The sequence below is a fragment of the Eublepharis macularius genome, chromosome 16 (assembly GCF_028583425.1).
Source record: "Eublepharis macularius isolate TG4126 chromosome 16, MPM_Emac_v1.0, whole genome shotgun sequence".
Taxonomy (NCBI): domain Eukaryota; kingdom Metazoa; phylum Chordata; class Lepidosauria; order Squamata; family Eublepharidae; genus Eublepharis; species Eublepharis macularius.
The window spans coordinates 11,572,965-11,587,780 of record NC_072805.1 but is presented as its reverse complement, the minus strand read 5'-3'; the positions used below and the strand labels follow the sequence as shown (position 1 = coordinate 11,587,780).

Here is a 14,816-nt window from a genome sequence, read left to right as displayed (position 1 = left end):
AGAAATTAAAATAGGAAGAATCTTGCTTAATGTCGTCTCTCTGGTGTTTCATTATTGCCCCTATATATTTAAGCCATATACAGTAAGGGCTAAAAGAGCTCTGCTTTAGGTCATTTCACACACACCTCAGCTTTATTGAAACTGCATTTTATTTTACCTCCCCAGGTTAGCAGCATAGTGTTCCCATCGTTTTCAAAACGCAGGGGTCCCCCACCTCCCACTCCAGTCGGCGTTTGTCCAGAAAGTCGCGCCCCAAAACCAAAGCCCCGTTAGAGAGCCAGCAGGGACCGGGAGCTCTTTATGAGGGCTGTTGCGAAAGCCCGAGAAGAGCGCGCGCGGCTCTGAGCGCCCGTTACGTTGTCCTGAGGGCAGGCTATAAAATGGATGTTCACCGGGGGGGGGGGGGGATGAAGACTGCGATATGAGGGGGCGGAGGGGGGGGCTACCAGCGACGGCGGCGCTTCCTCCTGCCCGCCAAAGCCTCGCCCGCCACGCGCCCTTGCCAGAAAAGGCGCCATCCAGCAGCAGCCCCGAGGCGGCGAGGAAGGCGCTGAGGAGAAATCCGCCCCGCGCGAGAGGCCAGGCCAGGCGGGCGCCCCCTGTTGCCCGCGAAGGCCGCGACGGTTGGGGCCTAGAGAAAAGCGCGGGCGGCCGGGGGGCGGGGGCGGCGCGCGCGAGGCGAGGAGCACCATGGGAGGCCGCCCCGCCCCGCCTCACCTGCGCAGGTGTGGGGGGCTGCGGGAGCGGCGAGGGGCGGGGCGGGGCGGTGGGAGGCCAACCCGGGTCCGAAGCGCCGCTTCCCGCGAGGCTCGGCTCGACCCTCAGTCCGCAGCGAGGCTCGTCTCCCGTCCAGGGATCGCGGACCGGTTCCCGCCAGCAGCGGCGCCAGCGGAGGCCTCGTCCCGGAAGCCGTGAGGCGCCTTCTGCCTCGGGGCCTCTCCTCGGCGCCGGGGCCTCAGCGGCCCAGAAGGGCCAGGCAGCCTCCCGGGGGAGCGCGGGCCCGCAGGCGGAGGCCCGGAGCCCCCCGAGCCTGACGGGGCCGCAGCCCAGCGTCCCTGGGCCGCGAAAGGCGCCCCGCTTCAGGCGCAGGTGAAGAAGCGGCTCCGGGGCACGGCGGCGGCGGCGGCCTCTGGATCACGTCTGAATGCGCCCCTGCCTGGACACGCGTCTGTGGCGCCTCTCCCGGCTCTGCCTCTGGAGCTGCCACGAGGGGAGGGCAGAGGCTCCCTCAGGTCCGCCCAGCCCAGGGCGCTGCTGCGGGGCAGGACCCGAGCCCAAAGGGAAGGAAGGGCCACTGCCAGCTCCCCGGGAGGGACGCAGGAGACGGTGTGGGCGCCACAACCGAAGTGAGACGCGGCGCCTTCCCACTGGAGCAAAAGGGGAGCACAGCCGGGCAGGGTTAAGCGAAGCCGCCCCAGAGCCCAGGCAGAGCGATTGGGTTGCTACTTCCGGCACCTGGGCCCTCAGAGACAGAGCCAGGGCGCGCCAAACAGCCCAGTTGCCCTTCTGTGCCTCTCTCTGGCCATCCAATCCACCCACCTACCTACCTGGCCAGGTGTTGCAGTGCTTTGGCGCCTCCCTCCCTCGCTGCAGGTAAGCCTCCTTGCCTGGCTGCCACCAGCATGGCTGCTACTGCTTCCTCCTCCTCTCCTCCGCTGGCACACCACCAGCCAGACAACACGGCCTTCACGCAGCAGCGCCTGCCAGCCTGGCAGCCACTGCTGTCAGCGGGTACAGTGCTGCCCCTATTCTTCTGCCTGGGCGTGGCTTTCGTGGCACTGGGCTTGGGCCTCCACTTCTCCTCAGCCACCATCCAGGAACTGGAGCTGGACTACACGGGTTTGGGCAACTCCAGCTGCGCCCGCTGCGCCAACCTGAGCCAGAGGCCCATCGGAGACCGCCCGTCCTGCACCTGTGAACTGCGCTTCACCCTGTCTCAAGCCTTTCCCGCCCCAGTCTGCCTTTACTACCAACTCTCCAACTACTACCAGAACAACCGGCGTTACAGTGTCTCCCGTGACGACCAGCAGCTCAGTGGGGATGCCTGGGCCCTTCGCAACCCCGTGGAGGAGTGCCAGCCCTACCAGAAGGACGCCAAGGGCACACCGATTGCTCCCTGTGGTTCTGTGGCCAACAGCCTCTTCAATGACACCTTTGACCTCTTCTATGTTCTCAACAATGGCACCAAAGTCCAAGTGCCCCTTGACAAGCGGGGCATCTCTTGGTGGACCGATAGCAACATCAAATTTCGCAACCCTGAGCCCGTCAATGGCAGCTTGGCACTGGCCTTCAAGGGCACCGTAAAGCCCCCTAATTGGCCTTACCCAGCCTATGACCTGGGCAAAGGCAACCCCAACAACACGGGCTTTGTCAACGAGGACTTCATTGTCTGGATGAGGATCGCTGCTTTGCCCACCTTCCGCAAACTCTACTCCCGTGTCCGCCTGGGCAATTTCTCCACAGAACTGCCCCAGGGCAACTACTCCCTCAATATCACCTACAATTACCCCGTCCTTTCTTTCCACGGCAGCAAGAAGGTCATCTTTAGCACACTTTCCTGGATGGGGGGCAAAAATCCATTCTTGGGCATCACTTTCCTGGTTTTTGGCTCTGCCTGCATCCTCAGTGGCTTTGTCATGTTGGTGGTGCATATAAAATACCAACACCTCAGTGAGGCAGATGAGTAAACAGAGCAGTGAAAACCCCCAAGGTTCAGGGAAAACGTCTCAGGAAATGTCCAAGCCAGAGTCTTCCTATCACGTTCTCAGAATTAAGCCTAGTTTGTAGCTAGGGCAGGAATCCTACATGCACAGGTCTAGAATCTGTGGGCCTTACTTATGAATCAACACAGGCAGGATTGGAGTTTTGTGTGTTAATCACTTCTATGGGCTTTGAGGCTTATGCAGATGTTTTGGGATTTACTTTTAAGATTCATTCTGAGGAAATGGGCATAGACTATTCAGCAGACGCAGTGCTTCGTCCAAGGGTGTTCCAAGTGATTGATGTGAACCATATTGGACACTTGTGTTTCTCATAGGGATTTTGCAAGTGAATTAGTGCTTTAATTAAGAACGTGGAATCTCCCATCCGGTTGAGTCCTTAAAGACAAATGTTCTCCCCAATGCTGGGCAAACAACAGATCCTCTTAGGAAAAATCAACTGACAAAGTTCTTAATAGGCTTCAAGAGCAATCTTAAACAGGTCTACTCAGCATTCTACTCAGGTTTATTCAATGGCGCTTACTCCCAGGAAAGTGTTCTTAGGATTGCACTGTTTGGTACTTAGGCTTACATTCCTAAGCATTGCTTCCAGGATGAAAATTGTTGTGAACAGACTATATAAAGTTTTAAGGAATCTTTTTTTAAATGTCAGTCCAGAACTACTATCTTGATTTTTTAAAGCAACATTCTGTTTACTACAAAAAGTAATTCCTTTAAAAGCATTCATTGATGCTGATGAACAGTTCCTCACATGAGGTGGTGTGATGCATGCATACTAGTTAAGATGTCAGCAGATCTCAGAGTTGACTGTGTCAAAAGCCTGACACACTCATTTGTTTGATATTTCATTCTCTTGTTACTGTTGGATCGCAGAGTCTTTTGCCACCTGGGGTGAAGCTGCAGTCCTCAAATTGTCTGCAAACCCCAAAGGCAACTTGAGCGTATCCCTTTGCAAGCAGTTTCAGGATTGTGCCTGGGAAAAGCTCTCTCTTGCTCTCTCTCACACCACGGGAGCCTTGCAAATGAGATGTTGATGCTCCTGTATGGTTGAGTCTCAGTTCAGTACATTTCCTCTTCTATGTTTTAATAATGCAAAAAATGAAACTGTATGTGTGTGTGCTTGTGTCAGAAACAAAGTCTCTTCTACATGATATAAAATTATGTGTGTCATTTTCTCTGCCTTTCAAAAAATAGTTTGTAATGCCTTCAGATTTTTCTGACAAATGATCTTACAATAAATATTTTTATTCTATTTTTGTAGTAGTGAACAGTTGTGTAGCTAAATCTGGGGAAAGAGGGTAAGATGCATTTTCTTTCACTTGGAAGCATTTATGTTAAAAAAGCAATTTCTTTGCATTTGAATATATAGACAACAAAAATAGACACAAATATATATGTAAATCCTAAATTGCTGTTTAACCAAACGACGTGCAAGAAATGAACTCTATAATAAAATTTAAGAGCCAATCTAAGACAACAGTTTGGCCGTTGGAAGAAGTGGGCTTCTGTTTGTGAAAAATACATGCACCAATTAATCTGTTTCTCTAAAGGTACCAACAGAAGTTGTGGTGTTTTGCCCTTCAGCTCAATACTGCTGCTGCATGCTGCCATCTAGTGGCAGAAGTGCAGAAAATTCACATTAAGAGCGAATCATTTAAAAATCAAGGACTATTTTTTAGACCTCTAGGTCAACACAATCTATTAACTCAGATGAGCAAACCATAAGGCCAAAACCAAAAGAAGTATATTATTTCTACATATACTCTCATAGTCACAAGTAGGACTGCCAACATTTGAATAAGCTTAATTTTCTAACTTAAACGCTGAACCCTTTACTACATCATTAAACACATTATAGGATATGAATTGGTGCCAAATGATTAACATTTAAGCAAAATAATTTTGAAAATAGTATGTAAGAGTACAGGCTAAGAGTCTTTTCAGTGCTCTCCAACTTCACCCAATTTTCCCGCTGGAGAAACTGAAGAAGTCCTCAAGCGATTTCATGCTAAAGTGGAAACCCTTTGGCCTTAAGAAGAAACTCTTTGCTAGGTGCTTCATTTCAGTACTCCCCCCCCACTCCAAACCTTCCTGTGAGAAGAACTGGTAAAAACGCCTCCGAAACGTTTCCCACACTCTGAATCTTTCCAGTTTCTTCCCCCATGCCCTCATGTCTCTAGAAAGAACCCAAGGGGCCTTCCAGCTGGCATTTCTCAAAGAGCAAGCCTCCTGTGCCATAGAGTAAAACACACCGGGAACCCTCTTTCAGCAGCAGTCTGTGAGCTGGCAGGAGAGGCTCCCTGGTCCACAAGGGAAGAAAAAGTCATATTGGACACCAGCATGCCTAAAGAGTTCTGTTGGACCCAGAAGCTTACCCTATTGGGGCAGAGAGGGATAAAAAGGATTTGGACGCTGATGCTTTTGTTAGGGTTCCTGACTTGGAGCTGGGAAATTCCTGGAGATCTGGGGAGGCAGCTGGGGAGGGCAGAGTTTGGGGAGCGGAGGGAGTCGAGTGGGTAGGGATTCCGCAGAGCCTGCCCTGCCATTCTCTCCGGGGGAATCGGACCGGGGCAACTTCTCTCCATTCCAGAGCAGCACTTTGAGCCCGGGTCTCCCCGCCCTCTAACCGCTACTCTACCTCCCTCCTCATCCATTAACTCCCTGAACTGTAATTGCAGGGGACCTCCAGGCCCCTCCTGGGGGCTGTATAATCAGGAAATCACCCCCCTTGATTAACTAAACACAAATAGTAACAAAATTTAATTAAATAGTAATGAATAAAGTGTTACAAAACATCTTATTTATTTACGTCCTCTATACTCCACCTTTCTCACTGAGACTCAAGGCAGATTACACAGTATGAAGTTAATACAATCAGTATCAAGTACATACATTTCAATACAATACCGTAAGGTAAACATACACAAGTTTAAAGACGTAGCTTTAGCAAGGATCCAAGACATAGCAGAGATACTGAAGCAAAACATAATCAGTTCTAGGACTCACATTAGACAGCATGGAACGATGGTTGTACATAGGAGTACATATTTAAAGCAGCAGATAACATATGAGGCAAAAATGGTGATGAAGTCTATGATCCTCAACTTGTTAATGAAGCACCTGAGACCCCATCCCTACAATGCAGCCCTCCCATTTGAGTAAAAAGCCATTTTGAATAGTTTGGTTTTACATGAAACAACAACAAACATATACATAAATAAACCATTACTTAAGTTTTCAGTTCATAGAAGCTGTAGAAATCCCTTAGGCTGCAATGTGAACAGAGAACAATTTGTAGGCGGCTGTACTCTACTCCCAACAGCTGGACCACAACAGGGAGCCAGCTGAAAGAGCCTATGGGATTACACCACAGGGTAGTATAGTGGTTAAGGAGCCTGAGAAGGATCTGGGAGTCCTCAGTTCGAATCCTTACTGAGTGGCTTTAAGCCAGCAGCGATTTTGCAGCCTTGCCTACCTGAGAAGGTTGTTGTGAGGATAACGTAGGGAAAGGAGAATAATGTTAACATTAACTGAACTCCTTGGTGGCAGGATGGGATAAAAATGCATTTGATGGATAGACGCAGGCACTGTAGGGGCTGTCCACCAGAAGTAGGGTTTAAAACAACCAGCACCAACAATTAAAAAACAGGTCATAAGCTTAGAAACAATTCTGAAGTAATTTTGCTGGAATTAATCCAACATTACAATATAAAAGTGCTTTATTACGAGCCTGTTCTTGATTGCAAAAACTGTATGATAGACAGTCGAAGTCGGACAAAGTAGGAACGAACTTTGGAGGAAAATCTGCCAAATTGTGAAAATAAAAAAACTGGACACGTATGGACATGCCCAGGGGAATGGAATGGTTGCCTAAACTAACAGGGGACTGAAAATGGGAGGGAGGTTGTTTGTTTTGGTAGTAACATCTATGGACATGTTTTTCAACACATATTTAATTATTGCTTAAGCTTTAATCCATTCAGCATGAAGCCTATATGATTTACTTGATGTGTGGTATAGAGAGACAGTGTGATGCAGAGGTTAGAATTCAGGATTATTGGGGTAAGAGTGGACTGTAAACTAAACATGAGCAGTCAGTGTGATGCGGTGGCAAAAAAGGCCCATTCGATCCTGGGTTGTATCAAAAGGGCCATAGCGTCGAAATCGCAGGAGGTCATAGCCCCTCTCTATACTGCCTTGGTCAGGCCACACCTGGAGTATTGTGTGCAGTTCTGGAGGCCTCACTTCAAAAAGGATGTGGACAAAATCGAGAGGGGCATGGTTGTGCCTACAGGGACCATGTTGTGGATCTAGGGTTGCCAGGTCCCTCTATCCTCCATCCAAGAGTGTTTGGACCTGGCACTTACCTATTGCAGGTCTGGTTTTAAGTGAACCACAATGGGAAGGAGGAATGGAATGGCCCATAAATTTTCGGGTGGCCAAAGATGGTGCAGGAGACAAGGTGATTCCTAACCAGCACCGACAAAATCTCCAACTCTCGTCCCCACGTTCTCCCTAGATAAGGGTCATCTAACGGAATGTTGGGTATATTTTCCCTTTAATCTTTCTCTAGGTAGATTGCTGCCACCAGGAATATTATATTCCACGATATTTTATTGAAATTTCCCCTTTAGTAACATGCCCAGGCGTCAGGCTTCTTCGTGGGTCTATGTGACTCTGAGGATAGGAATGGGATATAGGCATGATAGATACTCTGAGATATTAAAAAAGGAAACTATTTTTATAAGAAACGTATCGGTTTCATATTATTTCTAAAACTTGATGGTTTCAAAAGAGGAGTTCTCAATTCTTAAAGTTACTTTACTTAAACCCAGTTCTCTAAGGCTTCACACACAGATTGCCTGCTTTGGGTATTGATTTCTTTCCCAGTTACGAGTAAGACCTTTTTTCAGGCATGCACACAGTTTGCCTGCTTTCCCCTGACTGAATGTTCTTTCACAAACACACAGTTCAGGCTTCCACACAGGTTATATTTCTCTCAGACAACAGAAACAAGCTCAGGCTGCACACGGCTTGCCTGCTTCCCCCTGACTAAATATTTCTCTCAGAAATGCTTAAACATGCTAAGGGTGCACACAGCTTCCCTCTCTTGCCCTGACTACATATATTTCTTTCTCAGTGATTAAAACCTGCATTGACTCGGCCCACCCTCTCAGTCATCAACCAATCATATCATTCACTCATCCCCCTCCTTCACCCCGACTCTTCATCTATACCACACCAAGTATTTAAAGACACATACATACATTTACTTAAAATCATTACAGGGGGAAAGTGATCTCTATCGCCTGGAGATCTATGGTAATTCTGGGAAATCTCCAGACACCACCTGGAGTCTGGCAACCCTGTTGGGTGTGTGCATGAAAGGTCTTCTTCTTTTGCTGCTTATTTTCTACTTGCAAGGAGATGGACAAGAACCAAACCTTTCAAAGATTTTGCAGTGTGTAGTGAAGCACTAAGGCAAGAGCTTCATTACTGTAAGAAATAAAAGAGCTGCAGGTTTAGGCAGCGTCTGTCTTCTTACAAAATGCCGGTTTGCAGTAAGAAAAAGTCCCTCACCAATGAAGCATTGCTGTTAGAGTCTTTCTAAGAAGAACGGGAAAGAAGCGATACACTTTCTGATCCAAGTGCCTGCTCCCAAAGCAGGACAGGCCAGAGACCGTAATTCCACCCGAGGTCCAGGTCAACCAGCGCATGCACTCTGGTCCGGACCACAGTGGGCCATAGACAGAGAGCAGGCCTATCTCCAATGGCACATGCTGAGCAAAACGGTTCCATGTCACTTCAGTGAGCTTAGCCACACCGCCCAAGAGAAAGCAGGAAGCAGACAGCAAACCACTTCCATTGCATTCCTCACGTAGGGATGCAATTGTCACCCCTCTTGATTCCCAAGAACTCAGTTCGTGGCCTCTCATCCCAGAGACCCCTCCCTCCAGATGATAAGTTCCACGGACACAAGGTCACAATGCCAGGGTTCCGGCCTCCACGGAGACAGAGGACTCTAAAAGATGCTTCCGTTGACCGTTGGGCTCAGAGGAGCTGCAGACGGAGTGGTGTGCAGGTGGAGTTTGCAAGCCTCAGCTCCTCAAAGATGCCCAGATCTGGGAGATCTGTAAGTTACCTGGAGTGTTAGGGTTGAGTGAGGCCCACCCTGCCATGCACATGTGTACACCTGTTTCTATAAGACAGAAAACATGCGTTCCTCTGACAAATGCAACCAGGGACCGGTGCCTGGATCAACGTGTGCTTTCAGACACACCTTCAGCTGCTCTTGTCTGACGGATGCTTGGCGTATTTTGCACCCAAGGGATAGAGATTAGACGTTTGTTTCTTGCCTCATCTCATTTCTTTCTGATCTTGTCTAGGCCTCTTTGCTGCCCCAGATTGTAGCCTGAGACACAGATGTAATTGTTATTTCTGATCAGGCTCCCGTTCCTCCAGCCGTTCCGTTTTCATATAGGTATAGACCTCTTGGTATGTGGCCTTTTAGTGTTTCTCTTCTTAATGGAGAACCTTATAAAACTCAAATGGTGTTTGAATTATCAGAGGATTTGAATTAGGGGTGTGCACCGCTTTGGATTCGGGTATTTGAATTTGAATTACTTCGGAATGCTCCGTAAAGCATTCCAAAATCATTCCGGGGGCTGGGTTTTTCAGCACCCACACCCACATCCACTCCCAACCTCCCCCCACTTAGCCCTCCCTCCCTATAGTATAAAGGGCCTTGTCCTGCCACTTGCAAGCCGTAAGGGCCTTTAAAAGCCTCACAACACCCAGCCCCCCAGCCCCCCTTACCTTTGCTTGGCTGCGGAGCACATGGTGGGGAGGTGCAGGCTTATGCCTGCATCCCTGCCGCCTCGTTCACCTGGCGGTGTCAGAGATTGCAGCCTCCCCGATGGGCGTTCCGTTTGCCTGCTGATGTCGGGGTCGAGGAACTCCTCAGCCCTGACACTGGCGGGCGAACGAGGCTGCAGGGATGCAGGCATAAGCTTGCCCCTCCCCACCGTGTGCTCTGCAGCCAAGCAAAACAGCCGAATGGAGCGGGCAGCCTCCCAGCCCTCAGTGCCACTTGCTTGCCCAGCAGGACAGGGAGTGCACAGCAAGCCAGCTGCCCCTCAGCAGGGCAGGCAAACGGCATGGAGGGCTGGGAGGTTGCCCCTGCCATTCACCTGCCCCGCAAGACAGGGAGCAAAGCCAGCCGGCCGCCCCCTCAGCAGGGCAGGCGAGTAGCGCGGACGGCCTCCCAGCCCTCCTTGCCATTCGCCTGCCTGGCTGAGGTGGGGGCCAGCCCGCGCCATCACCTGCCCCGCAGGACAGGGAGCACGGCCAGCCGGCCCCCACCTCAGCCGGGCAGGCGAATGGCCAGGAGGGCTGGGAGGCCGTCTGCGCTAGTCGCCTGCCCTGCTGAGGAGCTGTGGGAAGCCTCTGCTCCACTGGTCTAGGACGAGTCCCGAGGTCAATTTCTATGTGGGGAAAGCATACACAAAATAAATATTTATCCCAAAGAAGAGTTTCCCTGAAATAATCTCAAAGCATTTAAGGGCTTCTCTTCAGGTGTGTCCCTGCAGATACGTTTGGAGGAAGTATTGCAGCATTACCTGTGATGAAGCAGGCTAGGCCTCAGCTTCGTGAACTGAAGTCGTAGGCAGGAGATCTCAAGAAGTTTGCAGAAATATGTCTGGAGGGCTGACGGGAGAGATAGGGAGGCAGAGGGATGGTAGAGGTTTACTCCTCGCAGGTGATCTTTCCTCATTGTGTCCCAGGGTCTTCTCAATTCTCTCCTCTCCAATTTTATGTCCCAACAGAAAAGAAGATGGCGCCAGGTCGAGCCCATGGAGTGGCTTCCCGGACCCCAACCCAACCCTCCACCACCCCTTCCTTCCCTCCTCTTCTCTTTTCCCACCCCCAATCCCAATCCCAGCACCCAACTGTCCACCCTCTCTGCCCACATCACCCTCTCCCTTAATCCCGAGGAGGAGATGGAGTGGCTTCCCGGACCCCAACCCAACCCTCCACCACCCCTTCCTTCCCTCCTCTTCCCTTTTCCCACCCCCAATCCCAATCCCAGCACCCAACTGTCCACCCTCTCTTCCCACACCACCCTCTCCCTTAATCCCGAGGAGATGGAGTGGCTCCCTGGCCCCCAAAAATAAAACCCCTTTAGAATAAGTAGGTAGTTTTTAGTGTTTAGGATAAAATAAAATTAAAAAATATTAAAAAATTGTTTCAGAAATAGATTTAGTGCTTTAGTAGTAGTTAGTTTTTAGTGTTTAGGATGAAATAAAATAAAAAATATAAAAAAAAAATTTAGAAGTAGATTTAGACCTTTAGTAGTAGTTAGTTTTTAGTGTATAGGATAAAATTTAAAAAAATACATAAAAAATGTTTCAGAAGTAGATTTAGACCTTTAGTAGTAGTTAGTTTTTAGTGTATAGGATAAAATAAAAAAATACATAAAAAAATGCTTCAGAAGTAGATTTAGACCTTTAGTAGTAGTTAGTTTTTAGTGTATAGGATAAAATAAAATAAAAAAATATAAAAAAATGTTTTAGAAGTAGATTTAGTGCTTTAGTAGTTAGTGTTTAGGATAAAATAAAACAAAAAATATAAAAAAAAGTTTTAGAAGTAGATTTAGTGCTTTAGTTGTATTAGTATAATAACAATAATAACAACAATAATAAGAACAACATTTGATTTATATACCGCCCTTCAGGACAACTTAATGCCCACTCAGAGCAGTTTACAAACTGTTATTATTACCCCACAACAATCACCCTGTGAGGTGGGTGGGGCTGAGAGAGCTCCAGAGAACTGTGACGCGCCCAAGGTCACCCAGCTGGCTTCGTGGAGGAGTGGGGAATCAAACCCGGCTCTCCAGATTAGGATCCCATGCTCTGAACCACTACACCAAACTGGCTCTCAGTATAGTAGTTTGTAGTATTTTAAAGTTTTTTATTAGTAGTTTAGTAGTTTGAACCCCTTTAATTAGCTATTTTGTAGTAGTTTAGTAGTTTGTACCCCTTTTAATAGCTATTTAGTAGTAGGGAGGGCGGAGCTCCAGCAATGATGATGGACGTTTATTCTCCGAGCGCACTCTTAGAACACCTATAACACTCCTCACAAAAGTTGTGGAGAGACCGTGGATAAATATTTCCATCCGGGAAGTGTCTGAGGACAGGCTATTTCATCCTGTGTTTGTTGCTGGAAGAAGCTGCCTGCGTGGGATTTGCAGACATGCAGATACTGGAGACATCAACCACTCTATTAGCAAGGCCTTCTGCAAACAACTGGGGAGGAGTGTCACGTGCAGCCAGGGCTCAGGGACAGCGAGGGCTCCTCAGAGGAGGAGGAGTCCTAGATAACCAGCCCAGAGAAGACAGGAGCCGATCAGCAGCAGCAGGAGGAGGCGCAGGCATGCCAGGACCTACAGCCGGAAGCTGGGTCAGAAGCACCTCCATCTTCCAGCTCTGCCCAACAGGTGACGGCCAGCTAGCCACTCCCAGCCCCCAGGAACACCAGTGACTCTAGAAGGCTATAGGAGAAGACAGGGCAGAATTACAGGCAGGAATGCACAGGGCACATCTGTTGGCTCGACGCCACCTGCCACCCGACAGAGAACACGAGTCTTTACAGGACTGTGCCTGAGAAGCTGGCTGGTTGCGTGATGTATGGGCATGCAGACTATAAAGCCTCCGGATGAGGCAACGTCAACATTGAGATGCTGACCTGCTGACGCTACCTGGACTGGTTATTGGAAGACCTGAGCTCAGCTTGAATGACCTGACTTTGGAACTTTCCCTGGCCTTGATATTAAGAGAGACTGGAAGAGACCCTGTAACCTGATACTGGAGCCCGGCAACCAGCACAGTTTGCATCCACTTCATTGAGCAGCAGTATGGAAAATGCAGATGCCCAGAACCAAGCACTACAAGGCCGGATACAGGAACTGGCGAATGATGTAGCTGTGCTTCAAGAACAAGTTCCTATTACTGGGCCTGGGGATGCTGATTCTGCTGCAGCTCCTGCTACACCCCCCCCCCCAGGAAAATACCGATGAGCCCCCAGAGAAGTTGCGGGTGATGATCAAGAAGAATTTTCTGCTTTCCTGACACAGTGCAAACTGTACATTAAGCTTCAGGAAAGGCATTTTCCTAATGATAAGACCAAGGTCGGCTTCATTCTGAGCTCCTTAAAGAGGAAGGGAGCCAATCAGGCCACTCCGCTGCTTCTATCCAGCTCCCCAGTGCTGACAAGCTTTTCAGGCTTTCTACACCACTTGAGCGCAGACCTCGCTGACCCTCAGAAGGACGTTTACATCAGGGAGAGGCTCGGTGGCAGACTATACCACGGAATTCCAGCTACAGGCCCAAGACTTGGGGTGGAATGAGGCTGCTCTGACTGACCAGTAGCTAGAGGAGCTGTCCAAGGAGGTGTTGGCTGAAGTGGCTCGGGGGACCCCCCACAACTCTTGCTACTCTGATCCAGACCTGCATGCGAATTGGTGGGAGCCTGGAGAACCAGAGGCAGGCCTCCTTCGCGACTCACCCTAGACCAGTGGAGCAGAGGCTTCCCTCAGCCCCTCTGCCTGCTCCTGCCCCCGGAGATGGCAGGGGAACCCATGCAGCTGGGGGCTGTTCAACTGCAGCTCTCAAGGGAGGAGGAGAGGCGCCGTTCCTTGAATCTGTGCCTATATTGTAGAGGCGTAGGGCACCATGCAAGCTGCTGCCCTGAGAAAGAGAAGTCCCAGCAGCAAGCGTTAAATTCCATGCCCCAAGTTGGCACGGGCCGTGCTACGTGGGGAGAGCAGCTGAATCAAGAAGCACCTCCCCACAGCTCAGGTCCTTGACCCCTCCTGGTCCCAGTAGGGCTCCCCTGAAGACTGCTGGACACTGATATACGCATTGCTGGACTCTGAGGCATCGCGCTCCTATAAGGATGCCAATTTTGCTGAACAACACGAGGTCCCATTATACTGCAAAGAGACCCTCATGCAAGTTGAAGCCATTGACGGGCGGCTTCTGTGATCTAGCCCTGTCATGGGCGAAACCCAAGCGAAGTTCCTGAAGGTCTTCAAGGAGAAGGGGGCAGATCAGCTCCCCCCACATCAACCCTGTGATTGCACAATGAATTTGGTACCAGAAGCACCCCTGACTGCTGGGCGCTTTTATCCCCTGTTTGGGCCAGAAGGAGAGGCACTGAGGGACTTCTTGACCAAGAACCTGCAGCGGAGTTTTATACACCCATCAACCTCCCCAATGGCGGCACCCGTCTTGTTCGTAAACAGAAGAGTGAAGAGCTGCGCCTGTGCAACAGTTATTGGGCTCTTAATAGGATCACGGTCCATGACCACTATGCTTGATTCCCGAGTTGCAAGAGCAACTGAAGGGGGCCACCGTTTAAACCAAACTTGATCTCTGTGGGGCCTATACTCTGATACGGGTATACGGGCAGGGGACGAGTTGAAGACTGTGTTCTGCACCCAGTATGGGGATTTTGAATGCCTGGTATTTTGGCCTGTCCAGCACCCTCGTATGATACAGAGGTTCATGAACGACATCTTCCAAGACCTGATGGACCGGGTTGTCATCATATACCTTTAAAATATCCTGATATACTTCCAGGATCCTGCGAAGCACCCTGAAGACGTCTGGACAGTTTTGCGACACCTGTGGCAGCATGGGCTGTAAGCAGAACATGGCCTTTGACCTGTCCTCGGTGGAATTACCTGGCCACTGCATCTCACCGCATGGAATTCAGACGGCGCCTACCAAAGCAGGGCCAATACTGTCCTGGCAGGCTCCTCACCACCCCAAAGATGCCCAGCTGTTCCTGGGCTTTGCCAATTATTGCCTTGTGGTTACCACCTCCCTAGTGGTGCCCCTAACCAGGCTGCTACAGCCTCAGGAGCCATTCCAGGGGACACCAGCTGCCCAGCAGGCCTTCCAGGATCTAAAACGATGGTTTGCCACCAAGCCTCTGCTGCGCCACCTAGACCCCAGCCTACTGGTCATGATGGAGATGGGTGCCTCCAGTATCACGATCGGGGCTGTTCTGCCCCATTTCATTTCATCCCAT

General features: G+C 49.9%; 1 protein-coding gene across 1 annotated transcript; it reads left to right on the top strand.

Moving 5' to 3' along the window:
* The first annotated feature begins 712 nt into the window (after positions 1-712).
* On the top strand, positions 713-3,972 carry LOC129344206 (cell cycle control protein 50B-like). The gene has a single exon (XM_055000749.1). It carries the CDS (start codon positions 1,623-1,625, stop codon positions 2,685-2,687), a length of 1,065 nt encoding a protein of 354 aa, XP_054856724.1. The 5' UTR covers positions 713-1,622; the 3' UTR covers positions 2,688-3,972.
* Positions 3,973-14,816: the final 10,844 nt, after the last annotated feature.

Bases quoted from the DNA above. Each gene is read 5' to 3' on its own strand.
- LOC129344206 (XM_055000749.1), top strand. From the start codon at position 1,623: ATGGCTGCTACTGCTTCCTCCTCCTCTCCTCCGCTGGCACACCACCAG.